This window comes from Zonotrichia albicollis, chromosome 2, assembly GCF_047830755.1.
Source record: "Zonotrichia albicollis isolate bZonAlb1 chromosome 2, bZonAlb1.hap1, whole genome shotgun sequence".
Lineage (NCBI taxonomy): Eukaryota > Metazoa > Chordata > Aves > Passeriformes > Passerellidae > Zonotrichia > Zonotrichia albicollis.
The window spans coordinates 11,878,597-11,899,502 of NC_133820.1; the positions used below are offsets into that span (position 1 = coordinate 11,878,597).

Here is a 20,906-nt window from a genome sequence, read left to right on the forward strand (position 1 = left end):
GGAAGTAGATGGTCAGATGTCACCGTTTTGGTGAGTCCTCAAGGGAATTTTCAGCCTGGGTTGGCCAGGAGAGCCCCTGGATCCATTTCCAGCATTCCAGGGCATTCCCAGCAGGTCAGGGAGGGGATCCTGCTCCTCTGCTGAGCTCCAGGGAGGCTCATCTGGAGTGCCCTGTTCAGTTCTGGGCTCCACAGCTCAAGGAAGACCAGGAGCTACTGGAGAGGGTCCAGGGAAGGGCACAGAGATGGTTTGGGGTCTGGAGCATCTCTGGTGAGGAGAGGCTGTGGGAGCTGAGTCTGGTCAGTCTGGAGAGGGGAAGGGTGAGAGGGGATCCATCCATCCACCCAAATACCCCATCCATCCGCCCAAATACCCCATCCATCCGCCCAAATACCCCATCCATCCGCCCAAATACCCCATCCATCCGCCCAAATACCCCATCCATCCGCCCAAATACCCCATCCATCCATCCATCCACTCAAATACCCCATCCATCCATCCACTCAAATACCCCATCCATCCGCCCAAATACCCCATCCATCCATCCATCCACTCAAATACCTCATCCATCCACTCAAATACCCCATCCATCCACTCAAATACCCCATCCATCCACTCAAATACCCCATCCATCCATCCACTCAAATACCCCATCCATCCATCCACCCAAATACCCCATCCATCCACCCAAATACCCCATCCATCCACCCAAATACCCCATCCATCCATCCATCCATCCATCCACTCAAATACCCCATCCATCCATCCATCCATCCATCCATCCATCCATCCATCCATCCATCCATCCATCCATCCATCCACCCAAATACCCCATCCATCCACTCAAATACCCCATCCATCCGCCCAAATACCCCATCCATCCGCCCAAATACCCCATCCATCCGCCCAAATACCCCATCCATCCGCCCAAATACCCCATCCATCCGCCCAAATACCCCATCCATCCGCCCAAATACCCCATCCATCTGCCCAAATACCCCATCCATCCGCCCAAATACCCCATCCATCCGCCCAAATACCCCATCCATCCATCCATCCACTCAAATACCCCATCCATCCGCCCAAATACCCCATCCATCCATCCATCCACTCAAATACCCCATCCATCCATCCATCCATCCATCCATCCATCCATCCATCCATCCATCCATCCATCCATCCACCCAAATACCCCATCCATCCACTCAAATACCCCATCCATCCGCCCAAATACCCCATCCATCCGCCCAAATACCCCATCCATCCGCCCAAATACCCCATCCATCCGCCCAAATACCCCATCCATCCGCCCAAATACCCCATCCATCTGCCCAAATACCCCATCCATCCGCCCAAATACCCCATCCATCCGCCCAAATACCCCATCCATCCGCCCAAATACCCCATCCATCCATCCATCCACTCAAATACCCCATCCATCCGCCCAAATACCCCATCCATCCATCCATCCACTCAAATACCCCATCCATCCACCCAAATACCCCATCCATCCATCCATCCACTCAAATACCCCATCCATCCACTCAAATACCCCATCCATCCACTCAAATACCCCATCCATCCACTCAAATACCCCATCCATCCATCCACTCAAATACCCCATCCATCCATCCACCCAAATACCCCATCCATCCACCCAAATACCCCATCCATCCACCCAAATACCCCATCCATCCATCCATCCATCCACTCAAATACCCCATCCATCCATCCATCCATCCATCCATCCATCCATCCATCCATCCATCCACCCAAATACCCCATCCATCCACTCAAATACCCCATCCATCCACCCAAATACCCCATCCATCCATCCATCCATCCATCCATCCATCCATCCATCCATCCATCCATCCATCCATCCATCCATCCACTCAAATACTCCATCCATCCATCCATCCATCCATCCATCCATCCATCCATCCACCCAAATACCCCATCCATCCATCCATCCATCCATCCATCCATCCATCCATCCAGGTGTCAGGATGGTGCCAGACTCTGCTCAGTGGTGCCAGTGGCAGGATGAGCAGCAATGGCCAGGGACTAAAACACAACAATTGCAGCCCAGCCTGAGGCAGAACTTCCTTCCCTGGAGGGGCAGAGCCCTGGAACAGCTGCCCAGGGAGGGGCTGGAGTCTCTGGAGACATCCCAAACCCCCTGGGCACGTTCCTGTGTCCCTGCTGCAGTGACCCTGCCTGGGCAGGGCTGGGCTGGGTGGACCCTTGCAGCTCCAACCATCTGTGGTTGAAAACTCCTGAAATGGAGGATTCAGGGAGCAGAGGGGTTTTAGGAGGCTGTGAACACCCTGTGTTGGCAGAGCAACACTGGGAGAATTGGGGTAAGACCTGGGCTTGGGCAGGTGTCAGGGGATCCTGCACTGCAGTGAAGGTGAACTGAGTCAGCTCCAGTTCAGCTGGTGGCTGTTGTTGTCCTGGGTGATGGGAAGGACCAAAGTCCTGAGGAGCTGCTGGTGTGTTCCTGGTGGCTCTGATGTGAGAGCTGATGTTGGCTGGGTGTGACTGAACAGGAGGAATGTGTAGGGATGGCTGAAGGGACTGGCACCTTCTTTCAGGGGTCTCTGAAATCTCTCCTGCCTTTTTAATTCTGGATTTCAGAGCAACAGAGCAGTGTCTCTGAGAGTGAGTAGGAGGGGGCTGGACCCTGCCATCCCTGTCCTGCAGTGCTGTTTTGTGTTGGTTGTTTAAAGGCAGTGGGGCCTGCCATGCCTTTAGCTGCTGTGCCAGCCTGCCCATTTAGACAGGGAAGAACTCCAGGCTGATCTTTTAGGTCCTGCCCAAATCAGGCTCTGTGCAGGGCAGCCCCTTGGCAAGCAGGGTTGGACTGTGGTGAGCAGTCCTGGGCAAACCTCCCAGGGGTGTGAAAGGTGCTTTGAGTTCTTGTTCTGCTGCTCAGGAACTCCATGGCCCCACAGAGTGTTGGCACTGTTTGGTGGAGATCAGCCTTTGCAGTGTGTGGTTTTGGTTTGCCTGTGTAGCAGTTTATAGGAGGAATGGAGCTGGATTCCAAGGGGTTGGTGCACACCTGCACTTTTTCAGTTTAATCCTGGCTTTGTGTACTAACCAAGCATGGGATGGGGTCAGCATCTGCAGTAGAACTGAGCTGATTTGGGGTAGAACTGGTAGATTTGGGGTGGCCTTGTTGCAGCTACAGCTGTGCCCTTGAACTGTGCAGATCTGAGTTCCCACCTGCCCTGTGGTGAGGGTCAGAGAAATGGGTGTGTGATATAAACAGGATGGATTGAGGTTTGTTCCCTCCAGGCACTCAAAAAACCCCAGCACGTTTTACTCCATTGCCAGCTAGAGCAGCATCATGTCAGCTCTGCCTTTCTGGGAAACTCTGAAGTTTGTAACAAACTGAAAAGCCTAAGAAGGCAGACCCACATTTTTCTATGCTGCTTTAATGCTATATTTATAACTAAAATGTGTTTATTACCAGTAAAGTGCCTTCTTGCTGATTGCCAGTTTAACCTGCACTGCTGGAAACAATGAGAAATTTGGCTTTGGCAGGGCTCTTGGACCCTGTGAGGCTTATTTATTTAAATACATGGTTTTAATTTCATCTCTAATGAGCTGCTCATTCTGTTGTTGAAGGTTTTGGTGCCAACACTGCTGGAAATAGCTTGTTTGGAAATAAGCCTGCGACTGGGACTCTGGGCACTGGACTTGGAACAGGGTTTGGAACAGGTAAGCAGTTTGCCAGCTCATTCCTGGGCAGCTCCAGCCCTCAGGCTGCAGTCAGTCCAGCCTGGGCATTGCCTGTAGCTGAGTTAGGAAAGGCTGGGTGTGTTTGAGCTTCAAGGCAGGGTGGCTCAGGGCAGCTCCAAGGGGAGCTTCTCAGCACAGTGCCAAGTGGCCTGGCAGAAACTGGGCATCACTGGTGAGGCCCTCTGTGCCCAGAGCCTCTGCTGCCTGCAGCATCCATGGGCATGGAGAGTGTTTGCTGCAGTCCAGCAAGGAGTTCTGTGTTGTGCCTGTGAACTTGTCAGTCTGTGGTGACTGTGCCCTCTCTGTCACAGCTCTGGGGGCAGGACAGACGTCCCTGTTCGGGAACACGCAGCCAAAGCTGGGGGGAACGCTGGGAACAGGAGCCTTTGGAGCCCCAGGATTCAACACATCCACAGCCACCCTGGGCTTTGGGGCCCCTCAGCCTGCTGTAGGTGAGTGCGATGAGCCTGAACACAGGAGCACTCCCCTCCCAAAGGGTTTGGAATGACAGAACATCTCCTTGGGGCTGCTTCTGGTCTCAGTCACAGTGCAGACTGTTAATGACCCTTGTTTTGCTAGTTAGAGGTGTATTTTAAAAGGAATTCCAAGTTGCTTTACATGCCAAATAATTGCGCCTATTTTAGAGCATTGTCCTGAAGATTAGTAAATTTCCCAAATTGAATTCAGGGCAGCAAGAATAGATGTGCACAATGAAAGGTAAGGGAAGTGCAATGTTGGATTTTTCAGGACTTCCAGATAGGGGAGGCCTAGAGGGCCTTTATTAACAGGAATGCTGTGCCTTTGGGACAAAAATCAGACCCAGTTGTCTCCAGCTCTCCTCCTGACTTTCAACAGACCCTGACAATAATAAGCTGTTGTTCTGAGAGTGGTTTTGTTGTTCTTTGGGAGTGCCCACATCCATCCTGATTTTCTTGGAATTAGGATTAAGCTGCTTTTAGTGGCTTGAATGTTTCATGGGGTGGGTGAAGTCTTAGAGCATTTCAATAGGAATCAAAATAAAATGCTTTAAGACAGAGACAAGATTTAGAATCCATTGTAGAGGGGACTCTAGACCTGTATGTTTGTAGTAGCAGTAATGTCAAAATTCTGCATGAAATATTTTCCCCGCACACCCTTTCAGAAGCCAGCTGGGTTAGTTGAATATTCTGGCAGGCCAGGCTCTTGCCACTGCTCTGTAGCTCTCTGTGCCCTCAGCTTTTCACCATGGGACCTCAGTGAATATGGTTGGACACTGTGATGGAGGAAGGAGATGTTCTGGGCACTGCTGTGTGCTGCCTGCCCTGGTTCCATTCCCAGAGCTCTAAAACTGCAATGCTGCTCCTTTTGTAGCTCTGACAGACCCCAACGCCTCTGCAGCCCAGCAAGCTGTCCTCCAGCAGCACCTCAACAGCCTGACCTACTCCCCCTTTGGGGACTCCCCACTCTTCAGAAACCCCATGTCAGACCCGAAGAAGAAGGAGGAGGTGAGTGCCCATCAGCACTGGACTCATTTTATGGGTGACAGCTGGAATTGCTTGGTCTGTGTGCAGTCCTCATCGCTTCAGTGCACACTGAGCAGCCAAGGAAGCTGCTCTCTGTGCTCTCCCAGTGGTGCAGTGGCTTTCTACCCTCTGGGACACAAAGTGCTTGATTTTATCCCAGTGGAAAGTGCCCTGTCCATGGCAGGGGGGTTGGAAGGGCATGATCTTCAAGGTACTTTCCAACCCAAACCGTTCCATGATTTCCTGCTTTTGCCTGCATCGCAGCCTTGGCTATGGAGTTCCTGGGCTCCCTGCTGCTGAGTGGGAATAAAGATTGATCATTGTTAATGCTTGGAAAATAATTGTAGTGCTTTGCTTAGGACATCCCTGAGAGTCTTTGAGAAGCCTTTCCTGTTGCTTTGTTCAGGAGATGATAAAACAAACACTTTCTAGGCTTTGAGGTGGTAGGGGAGGTTCTGAGTGTCTGCTGCCCCTGAGCAGATTCCAGGGGGCTGGCGGTGAGTCCAGCCTGGCAGCTGGAGCCCAGGGTGCCCATGGAGCCAGAGTGATGGCTGGGGCTGTGCAGGGAGCCCAGGGTGCCCATGGAGCCAGAGTGATGGCTGGGGCTGTGCAGGGAGCCCAGGGTGCCCACGGATCCCAGCCGATGACTGGGGCTGCCCATGGATCCAGGCTGATGGCTGGAGCTGTACATGGATCCAAGGCTGCCCACGGATCCAGGCTGATGGCAGGGGCTGTGCAGGGAGCCCCCTAACCTGGGTGCAATTATTGCTTCCCTTTGCTTACCACCCCCTTTGCCTTTCAGGGCCCTTTTTAGGCCTGGAGCACCCTAAAGCTCTGTCCCCACGCCTGAGGTTTCCACCTCTCCCTCTCTCTGTTCCAGAGGCTGAAGCCAACGAACCCAGCAGCCCAGAAGGCCCTGACGACCCCCACCCACTACAAGCTGACCCCCCGCCCCGCCACCAGAGTGCGGCCCAAGGCCCTGCAGTCCGCGGGCTCGGCCAAGTCCCAGCTCTTTGATGGGCTGGATGATGATGAGCCCTCCCTGTCCAATGGAGCCTTCATGCCAAAGTGAGCTGCTCTTTTGTCTCTGTGTGACAATCTTCTGGAAACTCCTGTGTATTACCTTGAATCTCATGATTTTGTGCTCTGGCTCATGTTGGAAAAACAATGACAAGTTGTCTGTAAGGCTTCGTTAGAACTGTTTTCTGTAGAGGAGGGGAAAAGGTTCAGCTTAGACTCTTAAGGCCAAATAAGCTGTAAAATGAGGTCAGTCCATGATGGGAGCAAAGCTCCTATAAAGTCACTGAGGAATTCTAACAAGGAAAGTTTGCACAGGGTAATACTTCCTGCTCCTGAACTGGGAGTGTCAACAGTTTGCTCATGCCCTAAGTATGGAGGCAGATTTCTGGTGGTTTTATCCCAGCCTTAGTGCTGTTTCAAATGCACAGATGTTTCTGTGAGAAATAAATCATGGATCTGCCCAAGTAAAGCTTTGGGTTCAGTTTTTAGATACAACAATGGCAGTCAAATAGAAAAGGAGTTTTGAAATGTTTGGAGTTGAGTAAAAACAAAGGGCTAAAAGATTAATGTGACCCTGCTTTAAAATGAACCTGCACCTGTGGGCCAGACCTTCTGTGTTTCTAGAAAGGCTGATTTGGGAAACAGGGAGCACTGTGGTTTGCTGAACTTGGGCTTTGAGCTTTTCACTGGCCTGTGCTTTTTACACCTCTGTATAAACCAGAGCCTTGAATGGAATTCCCCAAAACATTTTAGGATCTCTTACGGGACACTTGAAATGTCCTGGGTGTGGGAACAGGTCTTGGAGCTGGTTCCTGGTCCCTGGAGCATCTGAATTAAGTACAAAGTACCCATGTATGCAGTGGATAGATTCACGTTTCCCTTCCTTGGTGTGTTGTGTGTTTAGGAAGAGCATCAAGAAGCTGGTTCTGAAGAACCTCAACAGCAGCAACCTGTTCTCTCCCGTGAGCCGAGAGAACGAGGACCTGGCGTCGCCGTTGGAGTACCCGGAGAATGGGGACAGGTGAGTGAGTCACCCTGCAGGGCTTGTCCTCACAAGTGCAGACTGGTTCTGCCTGTCCTGAATTGCTGCTGGACAGCAGCCCCTTCTTCTCAGGGATGTCACTTTGCTGTTCATTGAAAGGAGGTGCATTTCCTCCTGCACTAACCATGTGTTCTTGCTGTGTGGGCACTGCCAGGTCCCCCCACCCAAAATCCAGGTCAGGGAGCAGGAACTTAGGTTCTGGATGAGTCTCTCTTCCTTGCCTGTAGCAAGAAACCAGGATATTCCTTGGGGGAAGTGCTAAACCTGACTCTGAGGGGAGAAGAACCTCTGCTGGTCAGTCCTCAGTGATGTGTAAATTGCAAGGGAGCTACACTGACCTTCATGTCTCATATTTCTATTTTCTGTATATGTCTTTTGTACAGATTACAGTGAGGAGCCTCTAAGGCTGTATCCTCCCCCACCAAAATCCAGAAATTCCAACTTCCTCTAAAAAACCTGTGGCCATATTTCAGTTGAACTCTGATTTTTGCCTTGGTTTTCTTTTACTCAGAGTCTGGAAAAAACCTGCCCAACCCACCATGTTGATTTTATTGAAAGCTATAAAATAGGAGCTGTTGTGGGAGTGAGGTCACCCTGGCCCTGTGGGCAGAGGGTTTGGAGCTGTGGGGTTGCTGTTACACTGCCTTTTGAGGCTTCTCTCCATCCTGAGCTCCTGTTCCACTCAGCTCTGCTCAGGGCACGTGCCTTAGTCCCCAGCCTGTGGGGCCCGTCCCAGTCTCACCACAGTCCTTGCTGTAGTGGGAGCCTCAGTGGCAGTCAAGCAGGAGCAGAGGGAAGGGGAATAATCACCAACACCGCCGTTGGTGTGGTGCTGTTTGCTCTTTGTGTGGAAAGAGCAGAATTTTAATCATAGAATCACAGAGTGTCCTGAGCACGGAGGGACCCACAGGGGTCACCGAGTCCAGCTCCTGGCCTGCCCAGGAACTCTGGTGTAAGTCCCTGGGAATGAAATAATTCACATTATCCTTCCTCTGCCCAGGTTCTTCCTGTCAGTGCCTCCTGAGGAGAACCACAGGCAGGACGGGGAGCGGGAGGAGGAGGAGGAGGCCCACGAGGTGACCAGGTTTTACACCAACCCCATTGCCAAGCCCATTCCCCAGAGCCTGGAGGGCAGCGGGCACAAGCCCCACTCGGGCGTGGACGACACCATCGTGGCGCTGAACATGCGCGCGGCGCTGCGCAACGGCCTGGAGGGCAGCAGCGAGGAAGCCTCCTTCCAGGAGGATTCCCTGCAGGAGGAGTGGGACAAGGAGATCAAGCCTGGCCTCCAGCAGCATCCTGCAGGTGAGGCTGCCGGGGGCAGCATTGCGTGCGGAGTTTGCTGCTCTTGGACACCCCCGGCTTTTGCTCTTTTCCCCCTTCCTTCCGCCAGAATACAAATGCTGCTTTTCTTACCTAGTGCAGAAATTTTATCTGCTGAGTCAGCGGGCATTTAAATTTTATCCTCCAATTTTATATCACGTGTGTCAGAGTTTTTTGAACTTGAGAAGGTAAAGGGAAAAGATTTGTTAATACTCCCAGCTAATACTTACGTGGCATGTAACGAAACCGGCAGGTGATGTGTGCAAAAGAAATGTCTCTGGACATTTTGTAGATGCAAAATGCTTTTGGGAAATAGGAAGATCATTAGACAGATTATTAGATGAAGAAGAATTGGAGCCTGTTAAATGTAGAAGAAGCTGCAGTTTGGTCAGCAGTGCCTGAGGCCCCAGGCTACTAAAGCTGGGAGAGTGTTTCCTTCAAGTGTTGATACATTTGTGATTTTTCTTCTCCCTGCACTCCTCCTTTCCTTTCTGTTTGCACACCTGCTGCTCCCTGGCAGGTGCCTGAGCAGAACTTGCCAGGGCACTTGGTTTAAATGTGCTCTGGAGGCTGTGGAATGAAGGTGTTGTGGTGTCTGTTGGCTTTGGGTGCCCTGATTCTCAGTTCCTCTGAGGCTTACAGCTGGTCAGGCTGGCAAAAGAAATGGGATGCCTTGCTGCCAGCCCTGTTCTCAGGGAATGTTGTGTTGCAGGGATTGTCCTGACACGAGCTGGCTACTACACCATCCCGACCCTGGAGGAGCTGGCCCGGCTGACCAATGACAGGAAGGAATGTATCGTGACAGACTTCACCATCGGCCGCACGGGTGAGCGCCCCAGCCTCCCCAGGCCTCCCTGGGCCTTCACCCTGCCCGGGATCCCAAAGCTGCAGGGCCTCGGTTCCCAGCCCTCAGTCTGACTGCCACCAGTGCCCTTGCTTTGGCAGCAGTTGGCATCAATGTTTTGTAGGATTTTGGGATAAAATAAATCCCAGTATCACAGACTGATTTGGTTTGGGAAGGTCATTAAAGCTCATCCCATTCCATGGGCAGGGACACCTTCCACCATCCCAGGGTGCACACCAAACCCTTTCCAACCTGGCCTTGGACATTTCTAGGGATGCAGGAGCAGCCCCAGCTGCTCTGGGGCCTGCCCACCCGGCCAGGGAACAATTCCTCATTGCCAAGATCCCACCCAGCCCTGCCCTCTGGCACTGGCAGCCATTCCCTGGGTGCTGTCCCTGCAGGCCTTGTCCCCAGTCCCTCTGCAGCTCTCCTGAGCCCCTTTAGGCCCTGGCAGGAGCCTTTCCTTCTCCAGGTTGAACATTGCCAGCTCTCCCAGCCATTTGATATTGGTGTCAAAGTTGATAATGCTCCTCCAGAGTTTTCTCAGGGGGAAGGATGTGTCACTTTGTCTGGGAGACAGACAGGGCTAGGTGGGGACAGAGGGAGCACAGCAGGAACGTGAGCTCTCTGGCATATTACTTTTCACAGTTTTAATTGTGACTTTTCGCAATGTAATTGACCTTTTCACAATTTTAATTGTGACCTTTTGGGTTGTTGTGCAGGTTATGGATCGATTTACTTTGAAGGAGAAGTAAATCTAACAAACTTAAACCTGGATGAGATTGTACATATCCGGAGAAAAGAAGTTATTGTTTACCCTGACGACGAAAAGAAACCTCCCATCGGGGAAGGGTTAAATAGGTAAGTAAGGATGAATTTTAGAGCCCTGACAGTCTGCTGTGCTTGCAGGCTGCAACCAGGAGACAAACCCAAATGGTGCATTCGGTTTAGAGTGTCAGTGAGTTCCTTCAGGTTTCTGAGCCACACGTTGGGTTTGAGAGCCGATAGGAGTTTCCCCACAGCGTGGGGCTGTGCCCTGCTCCCTGGGCAGGCTGCCAGCCCCTCGTTGTGAGCCCGTTGTCCTTTGGCAGGCGGGCTGAGGTGACCCTGGACGGGGTGTGGCCCACGGACAAGACGTCGCGGTGCCTGATCAAGAGCCCCGAGCGGCTGGCAGAGATGGACTACGAGGGCCGGCTGGAGGCCGTGTCCCGCCGGCAGGGGGCGCGCTTCAAGGAGTACCGCCCCGAGACCGGCTCCTGGGTCTTCAAGGTGAGCCACCTGCAGCCCCACATCGAGGCAGTTCTGGCTCATTTCTGGCTTTGGACAGCTCTCCGGAGTCCCTGGGCTCTGGTGAGAAGCGTCCTCATTCCTGGGAGCGTTCAAGGTTGGATGTGGCTTGGACCAACAGACCAACCTGCACTAGTGGAACATGCTCCTGCCCATGGAATGAGTGAGTTTTAAGGTCTCTCCCAGTCCAAACCAGTCTGCAGTTCTGTGATAAAAACTGTGGCCCCAGACCTGCCTAGAGCAGGTGGTTTTGTACTACACATAATCAATAATGCATGCAAAATGGATGGGGCTTGAACCAACAGACCAACCTGCACTAGTGGAATGTGCCCCTGCCCATGGAATGAATAAGCTTTAAGGTCTCTCCCAGTCCAAACCAGTCTGCAGTTCTGTGGTGAAAGCTATGGCCCCAGCCCTGCCTAGAGCAGGTGGTTTTGTAATACATATAATCATTAACACATATGAAATCATAAAATTTCCAAGCACTACAGCACTGAACTGTCATCCCAGAGTCTGCGACAGCTGATAAATTTTAAAACAGCAGCCTCTGTAGAGAGGCTGAATTTGTTGCAGGTGTCCCAAGAGTTGTGTGTTAGGACTCCTGTATAGGGCACAATTACGCCTGCCCAGTGTTGAGGCCTTCCAGAAATTTCACTTCCAAGCTGTGACACGTTTGTCCTCCTCCTTAACACAGGTAGCACACTTTTCCAAGTATGGCTTGCAAGATTCTGATGAGGAGGAGGAAGATCGTCCTTTAAAAGTGGACACCAAGAAGTTAAAGACCACCCCTGTGCCACCCCCAGGGCACCTGCCACCCCAGCAGATGGCCCTGAACGTCAAGCCAGCGCCCCCGGCTCAGGTAGAAGGAGAGCAGTGCCTAAAGGGGGTTGATGACACGGAATTTGGAGAATAGCTGTGCCTGGGAAGGGGGTGGTTGGAGTAATGTGCAATCTGGAGAGTGAAGCCTCACAGAAACTCTTCTGAGCTCTGCCTGAGTGGCTGCGTGTTGTTTTCCTTTGAGACACTTGACATTGCAGACTAAGGATGGGGCGGGGAGGCTTTCAACCCTTGTTTCTTGTTTGAATTCTAGTCTGAGTTTGGCAGATTTGCACCTCTTCTGGAAGAACCCTTGTTTTTGTGACTATTAAATGCACGCCCGTAATGCCACCGCCGTGTGCTGCCTGCCTGGACAGTGATGCTGTGCACTCAGTTGCCTTTACCACCATTAGTGTGCAAGACTGTCTGCTTTCCATTTTAAGAATGTGCTCTATTTTTATTAAAATAATACTTTTTGTAGGGCTGGCTATATGCTGGCTTCATAAACATACTTGTGTTGGATGTGACTGCTTTAAACCTTTGCAAAACATCCTCAGTGCTGGGCCCATCTTACACAGCAATGTTTGATCCACAGGCACTGTTTGATCTAGTTCACTGGGAATAGCAGGAGCCCAGGTGGGCAAGAGGCCAGTGGCCCCTGTCCCTGGGCTGTCCCAGCCATGGTGTGGGCACAGCCCCAGGGCAGGGACTGTCCCCCGTGCTGAGCACTGTGTGACACCTCAAAAGAGAGTGTCCAGTTCTGGGAACGAGAGCCCTGGAGGGGCTGGAGCGTGTCCAGCGCTGGAAAGAGAGCTGGGAAGGGGCTGGAGCCCCAGGGGGGGTTGAGGGAGCTGGGGAAGGGGCTCAGCTTCACAGGGGGCTCAGGGGGGTTCTTGTGGCTCTGCACAGCTCCTGACAGGAGGGTGGAGCAGGAAATGGCCTTGGGTTGTGCCTGGGGAGGTTTAGGTTGGATATTGGGAAAATTTCCTCCTGAAAAGGGCTGTCCAGCCTTGGCACAGGTTGCCCAGGGCAGTGGTGAAGTCACCTCCCTGAGGGGCTCCACAGCCTGTGGATGTGGCACTTGGGATGGAGTCACTGGTGGTCCTGGCAGTGCTGGGGCATGGTTGGGCTTGGGGGGCTCAGAGGCTTTTCCCACCTCAGCAGTTGTGTGTTTGTAACACAGAACTCCTCCCTGGTATCCAGAGCGAGTCTCTGCTGCCCATTTGTGTGGTCAGAGCTCTCCAGGCAGGGGAGAGAGCCCTCAGGACCCTGATCCCTGTTCAGCAATTCCAAAGCACCATCTGCTGCTGGGGCAGGCTGGGGCTGCCAGCTCTGCTGGCTTCTGCATGGAGACTCCCAGAGCAGTGGCCAGCTGCTGCTCCAGCTCTCACAGCTCCTCAGATAATTAACACCCACTCATCCATCCCTCTGCTCGAGTGGCTCCTTAATTATTTGCATTTTGAGCTGCACACGTGGCTGCCCAACAGCATCACTTCAGCTCCCCTCCCTGCTTCGTGTTCAGAATGGGGGACCAGAGCTGAGCTTTTAAACACTCAGCAACACTGGAAATATCACGGATATATTCAAATATTCTTGTACAATCCAGTGTACTTAGCAAAAACTCCTCCAGGTTCATTAACCTCTCTGACTTGCATAACATTGACTTAGGTTTTAATTTCTGAAATTAGGAAAAACATCAGTTTCCCTAAGCCCTAAGGAGCATCATAGCATCACTTAAAACGTCTCAAACTCTTGGCATAGAACACATTTGGTAATACTATTGTTTGGGCTGTAAGAAGCATTTAGTATCTAGACTTGGTTTTTGCTTTGTCCTCCCTCACTAAGTTAAATATTAATGAATTTATTAATATTGAAAGGGAGCTTGCTGCATTAAAGCCCAGTGAAGGGAGCAGTGAAACTTGTGTGTTTGTAACCATATTTTGACTTGTAAATCTGTTCCACACGTGGGGCCAGGCTCAGATTCTGCATCTGCCACTCAGTTCTATCCTTACAGCCCCCCACAGGGGATTTTATCTCAGCTGAGACCCTTCACCCCATCCTGGCTCGTTCTGCAGAGCTAAGCACAGCCTTGTGAACATGCTCCTTAATTCCTGAGCAGGATTCCCAGGACACTCCCTGCCAAGGCCTCCTCACTCCTGTTTTTGCATCACTTCAGTTCACTTTACTGTGTTTTTTCTGGGAAGCTAGAAGCATGAGGCTTTCACAGGACACAAAGCTGAGTCACGGGATGGTTAAACTGGAACCAAACCAGTACAAGGGAGCTCAGGTCCCACAGAGCCAGCTGGGCAAAAGTACAGCCTGTGTGAGCAGTTAGCCATGGAATCATGGAAGGGTTTGGGTTACAGGGACCTCACAGCCCACCCAGTGCCACCCCTGCCATGGCAGGGACACCTCCCACTGTCCCCAGTGTCCAGCCTGGCCCTGGGCACTGCCAGGGATGCAGGGGCAGCCCCAGCTGCTCTGGGCACCCTGTGCCAGGGCCTGCCCATTGCAGTATCCATGAGAAATGCAGATCTTGGTGGAATGTAGGCTCTGTGGCTGGAGTCTGTACCACACGGGGTGGATCTGGGAGGCAGGCAGGGCACACAGAGCTCTCCCTCGCTGGGCATGTGAGAACCACTGCTGAAGAACAGTTCCCTGAACTGAATGGCAGAACTGGGAAAACTCCAGGAGGGCACCGCTGCTCTGGGACTGCTCCTTCCCTGGCATGGCACACCCTGAAGGTTCTGTGTGTCCATCCCTGCCCTTGGTGTGCAGCCTTGGCAGAGCCCTCCTGGGAGCCGTGGCTGTGCTGGCTGAGCTGTGCTCTGTGGGTGTGACCTGGCCTCTGTATCCGCAGCCCCTGGAGCTGGAGCAGCTGGGCAGGCTGGTGGAGCTGGACAGTGACATGGCAGACGTCACCCAGGAGCCAGCCCAGGAGCCCTTGGCAGAGGATGCCCTGGCCGAGGAGCAGGAGGCAGTGCCAGCGTCCACGCACATCGCGTCCACCCAGGGCATCAACCCCTACGTGCTGCAGGTCAGTGTCCTGCCCTGCTCCTCTTGAGAAGTGAGGGGAGCACTCCTCAAGGGTGCTTTTGTGTCCCCAGGGAGGCAGGTCAGTGTCGTGCCCTGCTCTCTGGGAAATGAGGGGAGCACTCCTCAAGGGTGCTTTTGCCTCCCGAGGGTGGTCACACACCAGCCTGTAATGATCAGGGCATCCCATGGAGTGGGACTGAGCTCACACCATACCTCTGTTGTGGGGAAACCCCACATGTGGAGACATGGAACACCTTAAAGCCAGAGCTCAGACATGGAACACCCTAAAGCCAGAGCTCAGTTTCCAGAACTCTGCCCTGTGGGCACTGGGATAAGCTGAACTGATACCAGAGCAGCTGCCTTGGTCCCCTTCTGCCTTGATAGATAAAAACATTTTGGGGTAATGGGTCTTGACTTGGGTACTGGTATTGGTGCTTTTATTTCACAATATCACAGAAGATTTGGGTTGAGAATAATCATAAAGCCCATCCCACCCCTGCCATGGCAGGGACACCTCCCACTGTCCCCAGTGTCCAGCCTGGCCTTGGCACTGCCAGGGATGCAGGGGCAGCCCCAGCTGCTCTGGGCGCCCTGTGCCAGGGCCTGCCCACCCTGCCAGGGAACAATTCCTCATTGCCCAGATCCCACCCAGCCCTGCCCTCTGGCACTGGCAGCCATTCCTTGGCTCCCTTCTCCTCTCCAGCTTTGTAATTTTTGTGGAAGAACAGAACCTTGAACACTTCTGGGCTTCTCCCTGAAATAGACCAGAAGTTACTCCTTAAGCTAACAAACAGCAGACAGAGCTGAGATCTAAGAAATGAGGATTATTGTGGGATGTCACCCCCATCCCCAGCGTGCCCTGTGCACTGATGTAACAAGTGTTTGTAAAACCCCCTCCATCAGGCAGCAAGCCTGAGCTGCGCCTCCACTGTTCCTTGGAATGCTTGCAGCGTGGCTGTGTTTGGTCATGTGCTGCATGTAGGAGTTTTTTTGGGTGGGAAGAGCTATTTTGATGAGCTTAGTGAGCTGCAGCTGTGGGAGGGATTGCTGATGTTCTGGCTTGGCTTCCCACATCCTCAGATCATGAAAGCTTCCTTGCTTGCTGATGATGACGACCTGGATTTGATCCTGGATTATCCTGGGAAGCAACCTGTCAAGATGGACACTTCCCAAGAGATCTGCTCCCCGAGGCTTCCCATTTCAAAATCACAAGGACAGAAAAGACACTCAGGTATGGTGAGAAACCACAGGTTGTGTGAAGAAGGGTGAATTTTAACATGAACAGGCAAAACCATGGGCTCTGCACCAGTTCCTTCCTGCCACTCCTTTCTCCTCTGCTCATTCCCTGCTCCAGCACAAGCTCTGCCCTGAATGCTCCAGTGCCTGGAGCACCTCCTCACCTCCTCTGATGCTTGCACTGATCTTTTAACTTCTTTTTTTCTTTTCTTTTTTTTCCTGCTTGTCTGGGTTCTTTCCCCCTTTTAAGATCTCCCAGATCACCAACTTTGCAGGTGGTTTGGAGGTGGCCTGTGGTGGCTCTGCTGTGGTGGGCACCAGCTGTGCCCTGCACAGGGCAGCCCCTACCAGATTCCCCCACTGCCCAAACCTTGCCCCTTGCACCCAGTGCACCCACTGAGTGGTGCTTTCCATGGGAGTATTGAGGAATACCCCTGGGAGCGAGCAGGATGGTGCTCCCTGATGGAGGAAACCCATTAATTCAGATCTGTTAGTCAATTCAAAGCCCACATGACTGGCAGGGCAGCCCTGAGGTGTGTGTGAGCCCTGCTGATCCGTGTGCCACCCCACTTCTGTGCTGATGTCCTGATTCTGACATTAAATCAGAGACCCCTTTGGGAATGGCCCAGTTTGGGCTGGGGCTGTGCCTTTCCCTTCCTGGGAGCACCCCTTGTGTTCCTGTGGGCAGGGCTGGAGGGTCAGTGGGGCTCAGCACTGCACACACTCACACTTGGCTCCGTGTCCCCTTCACACCATCCAGACCTTTGTCACTGGCTGTTCTGGGAATTCCTGAAATCCCTTCAAAGCCCAGCAACGCCCTCTGGAACACGGCTGCCCTTCCACTGACCGTTCTTGCTGCTTCTCCCCACCAGCTGCTGGGCTGCTGCAATCCAAGTTTGCCAGCGTCCTTTCCCAGGCACCGAGCGCTGCTGTGGCAGATGCCAAGGGCCCCAGGACTTTGGACAGTGCCCCCTCTGCCGCCCTGTGGTCGCCGCTGGCCTCGGCCTTCGCGGTGCCCGCGGCCGTGCCCGAGGTGCAGGTGAAGACGGTGGGGGCGCGCAGGCAGCGCGGGCTCGTCCCCCTGGAGAGATCCATCACCTACGGGAAGGGGAAGCTCCTGATGGACATGGGACTCTTCATGGGCCGCTCCTTCCGCGTGGGCTGGGGCCCCAACTGGACGCTGGCCAATTGTGGAGATCAGCTGAGCGGCTGCAGTGAAACAGAGGATGCTCAGCTGGAGCCCGTGGAGTATGGATTCCTGCCCACCCCCGTGGCTCCCAAATCGTGAGTAGTGCTTCCCTTCAGGATGGATGGGACAGGCTCGCTCTCCATGGCTGGCAGAATCCACTGTTCCTTCTGACGTGCAGGAGTGGTGCAGGATGGGGTTAGCCATGGAGATCTTCTTCATTCACCTTCTCCACAAAAATATCGCTGTCAAATCCTGGAATAACTACCCCAGATTGTTCAGGGTCCCAAAGGCTGTGAGTAGTGCTTCCCTTCAGGATGGATGGGACAGGCTCACTCTGCATGGCTGGCAGAATCCTGGTTGCAGGTCACTGTTCCTTCTGACATGCAGGAGTGGTGCAAGATGGGGTTAGCCATGGAGGTCTCCTTCATGACCCTTCTCCACAAAAATATCCCTGTCAAATCCTGGAATAGCATAGTAAGAGGATTTGGTTTTTCTTTTTTATCAAACAAATAGCACTGTTACCCAGCACAAGGTTTAAGAGAAGTTGTTGTCAAGAAACTTCCAATCTCTTGGTTCCCCCTGAGGACATCTGCCCTACCTGAGGAAGTCCTAGTTCAGCTTCTCAGCTCCCAGACACCTTCCTACTGCCTGTGCATCCAGCAGTGCATGGGCCTTTAGGGTCTCCATACCAGAACCAGACTGGAATATAGCCCAGTCCCACCACTGAAGTGCTCCAGAAGGCTTGTCTGGGTGTTCTCCAGCATATGTGAAGTGCTGAGGAATGAGCTGGGGTGAAGGTGTGCTTGCTGCCTCTGCACAGTTCAGTGAGTCACAGTTTACTTACCAAATCACAGAAGGTTTGGGTTCTGACACTTAAAGAGCATCCTGTTCAAACCCACTGCTGTGGCCAGGGACACCTTCCACTACCCCAGGTTGTTCCAGGTCTCAAAGCCTGGCTCCAAATCCCAGACTCTCACCCAAGGATCTTCATGCCTTGGGTCTTGTTTTACTGTTGTGTTAATTAGGACAAGCTGCAGGATGAGCTGCTCCACTTGCATGGAGAGCGTGCAGAACTTTTGCTACTTAGTCTATCTCCCCTTTTTCTCCAGACTCACAGAATCCCCTTTCAAAGTTCACGTGGAAAAGTTGAGCCTGGAACAGTGGAGATTGGACAGAGACAAGGAGCTGTATCTCACCCCTCTGGAGATAAAGCTGAAGCACACCACTGTCCATATGGATGAGCCCTGTCCTCTCCTGGCCCCCAACCCTGGAGTCTCTGCTATCCATGACTATGCTGACTGGGCCAGGAAAGCATCCGAGGATCCCGCTGTGGAAGAGAGTGAGTACAGAATGATCCTTCTCTGAATGGTTTGGGCTGGCACAGCCCTGCCAGCCCATGCAGTGCCAGCTGTGCCCCGTGGGCACCTTGTGCCCAGCCCAGAGCACTCAGTGCCACCTCCAGGGGACACTTGCAGGGATGGGCACTGCAAAGCTCCCTGGGCAGCCCCTGCCAAACACACTGGGGACAGTGAGCCCTCCAGGGTGAGGGACAGGGAACCCTCCAGGGTGAGGGACAGTGAGTCCTCCAGGGTGAGGGACAGTGAGTCCTCCAGGGTGAGGGACAGTGAGCCCTCCAGGGTGAGGACACGGAACCCTCCAGGGTGGGCACAGTGAGCCCTCCAGGGTGAGGGACAGTGAGCTCTCCAGGGTGAGGGACAGTGAGCCCTCCAGGGTGGGCACAGTGAGCCCTCCAGGGTGGGGACAGTGAGCCCTCCAGGGTGGGGACAGTGAGCCCTCCAGGGTGAGGACAGGGAACCCTCCAGGGTGGGCACAGTGAACCCTCCAGGGTGAGGACAGTGAGCCCTCCAGGGTGAGGACAGTGAGCCCTCCAGGGTGGGGACACGGAACCCTCCAAAGTGGGGGACAGGGAACCCTCCAAGGTGGGGACAGTGAGCCCTCCAGGGTGGGGGACAGGGAACCCTCCAGGGTGGGCACAGTGAGCCCTCCAGGGTGGGGGACAGGGAACCCTCCAGGGTGGGCACAGTGAGCCCTCCAGGGTGGGGGACAGGGAACCCTCCAGGGTGGGCACAGTGAGCCCTCCAGGCTGAGGGCAGTGAGCCCTCCAGGGTGGGGACAGTGAGCCCTCCAGGGTGGGGGACAGTGAGCCCTCCAGGGTGGGGACAGGGAACCCTCCAGGGTGGGGACACGGAACCCTTCAGGGTGGGGGACAGAGAACCCTCCAGGGTGGGCACAGTGAGCCCTCCAGGGTGGGGGACAGTGAGCCCTCCAGGGTGGGGACAGGGAACCCTCCAGGGTGGGGGACAGGGAACCCTCCAGGGTGGGGACAGTGAGCCCTCCAGGGTGGGGACAGGGAACCCTCCAGGGTGGGGGACAGGGAACCCTCCAGAGTTACCCTCACATGAGCCCCTCTGAGTTCTGTGCTCGCACTGCTGACGCTGGTGTGTGTCCCCACAGGCGTTGTGAAGCACTGGTGCCTGGCGTGGACGCTGTGTGAGGCCATCTGGGGCAAGCTGAAGGAGCTGGAGGCCAGCTTGGAGGAGCCCAGCGAGTACGTGCTGGCGCTGGAGCGGCGCCGCGCCTTCTCGCGCTGGCTCTCGGAGACGGCGGCCGCGCGCATTGAGGAGGAGGTGGCGCTGGCCCGGTACGGCAGCCACGTCGAAGCCGTGTTCAGCTGCCTCACGGGCAGGAGGATCGGCGAGGCCTGCAGGCTGGCACAGCAGGCAGGTGAGCACCCCGGGCTGCTGGGCACTGCCCAGGCAATGGGCACGGCCCCGAGGCTGCCGCAGCTCCAGGAGCCTTTGGCCAGCGCTGCCAGGGATGCCCAGGCTGGGCTTGGTGGGCTCTGGGCTGGGCAGGGCCGGCACTGGGAGATCCCTGGGGGTCAGTCCCACTCAGGATATTCTGGGATTCTGTAAGGTTCCTAAATCACAGCTTTTGTGTAGAGGAGAAGGGACATGCACAAAGAGAGATTAAACTTACAGAGCTCATAGTCACTGGCTGCTCTGCATGTGAAATGTTCCTTTGTCAGTGGCCACAAAATCATGGAATGGGCTGGACTGGAAGGGACTTTTAAGCCCATCCAGTCCCACCCCCGCCACAGGCAGGGACTCCTTCCTTTATCCCAAGGCTTTATCCCAGGGCTTGCTCCAAGCCCTGTCCAGCCTGGCCTTGAAGATTGGGTAGGGGCTGCTGCTGGACTCCCTGGTCCCCTTCACTCTGGCTCTGTCCACAACCCCCAGTGAGAAAGGGCTGCTGGGGTGCATTTGGAACTGGGGGTTTTCTTAGTCACTCCTTTGAATATTTGATGATCTTTTTAATTGAGCTTCTGTTCAGACATTTTTTATTTGGGTTAAAAGCATGTATTTTCAGAGCCTTATGGCAGGTTTTATCCCTGTCTGTTATACCAGGTGTTTATGGAGTGGTTTATTTTGTAAGAAATACTGGAGTTGTGGCCTCCCCATTCCATCCCCCAGTGGATGGGCCTTGGAGCAGCTGACCTAGTGGAAGGTGTCCTTGCCATGGGCAGGGGCTGGAAGGGGATGAGTTTTAGGCTCCCTCCCACCCAAAGCCTTGTTGGGGGGCTCTAAAGTGTGCAGCTGAGGGGTGTCCCTGCAGGTGACCACCGCCTGGCGCTGCTGCTGTCCCAGCTGGCCGGCAGCCAGCCCGTGAGGGACCTGCTGACCCTGCAGCTGGTGGACTGGCACCGCCTGCACAGCGACCGCTTCATCCAGGAGGAGCGGCTGCGCCTCTTCGCCCTGCTGGCGGGCAAGCCGGTAAGGACAGACCCCTGGGGACAGCCCCGCTGGGGACAGCCCCACAGCCACACTGGGGACAGCAACA

The 20,906-nt window shown here is 54.0% G+C and overlaps 1 protein-coding gene across 2 annotated transcripts in view; it reads left to right on the forward strand.

The window, feature by feature from the left end:
* Positions 1-20,906, forward strand: part of NUP98 (nucleoporin 98 and 96 precursor) — a 39,329-nt gene that overhangs the window by 10,365 nt on the left and 8,058 nt on the right. For both annotated transcript variants that reach the window (XM_074533333.1, XM_074533338.1), the window contains 16 exons: positions 3,637-3,729; positions 4,062-4,202; positions 5,101-5,234; positions 6,133-6,320; positions 7,177-7,293; positions 8,315-8,619; positions 9,350-9,463; positions 10,204-10,342; positions 10,573-10,750; positions 11,463-11,627; positions 14,445-14,621; positions 15,701-15,851; positions 16,729-17,140; positions 18,155-18,384; positions 19,521-19,790; positions 20,682-20,839. In XM_074533333.1, the coding sequence (XP_074389434.1) occupies positions 3,637-3,729; positions 4,062-4,202; positions 5,101-5,234; positions 6,133-6,320; positions 7,177-7,293; positions 8,315-8,619; positions 9,350-9,463; positions 10,204-10,342; positions 10,573-10,750; positions 11,463-11,627; positions 14,445-14,621; positions 15,701-15,851; positions 16,729-17,140; positions 18,155-18,384; positions 19,521-19,790; positions 20,682-20,839 (2,972 nt within the window). The remainder of the gene's footprint in view (positions 1-3,636; positions 3,730-4,061; positions 4,203-5,100; positions 5,235-6,132; positions 6,321-7,176; positions 7,294-8,314; positions 8,620-9,349; positions 9,464-10,203; positions 10,343-10,572; positions 10,751-11,462; positions 11,628-14,444; positions 14,622-15,700; positions 15,852-16,728; positions 17,141-18,154; positions 18,385-19,520; positions 19,791-20,681; positions 20,840-20,906) is intronic.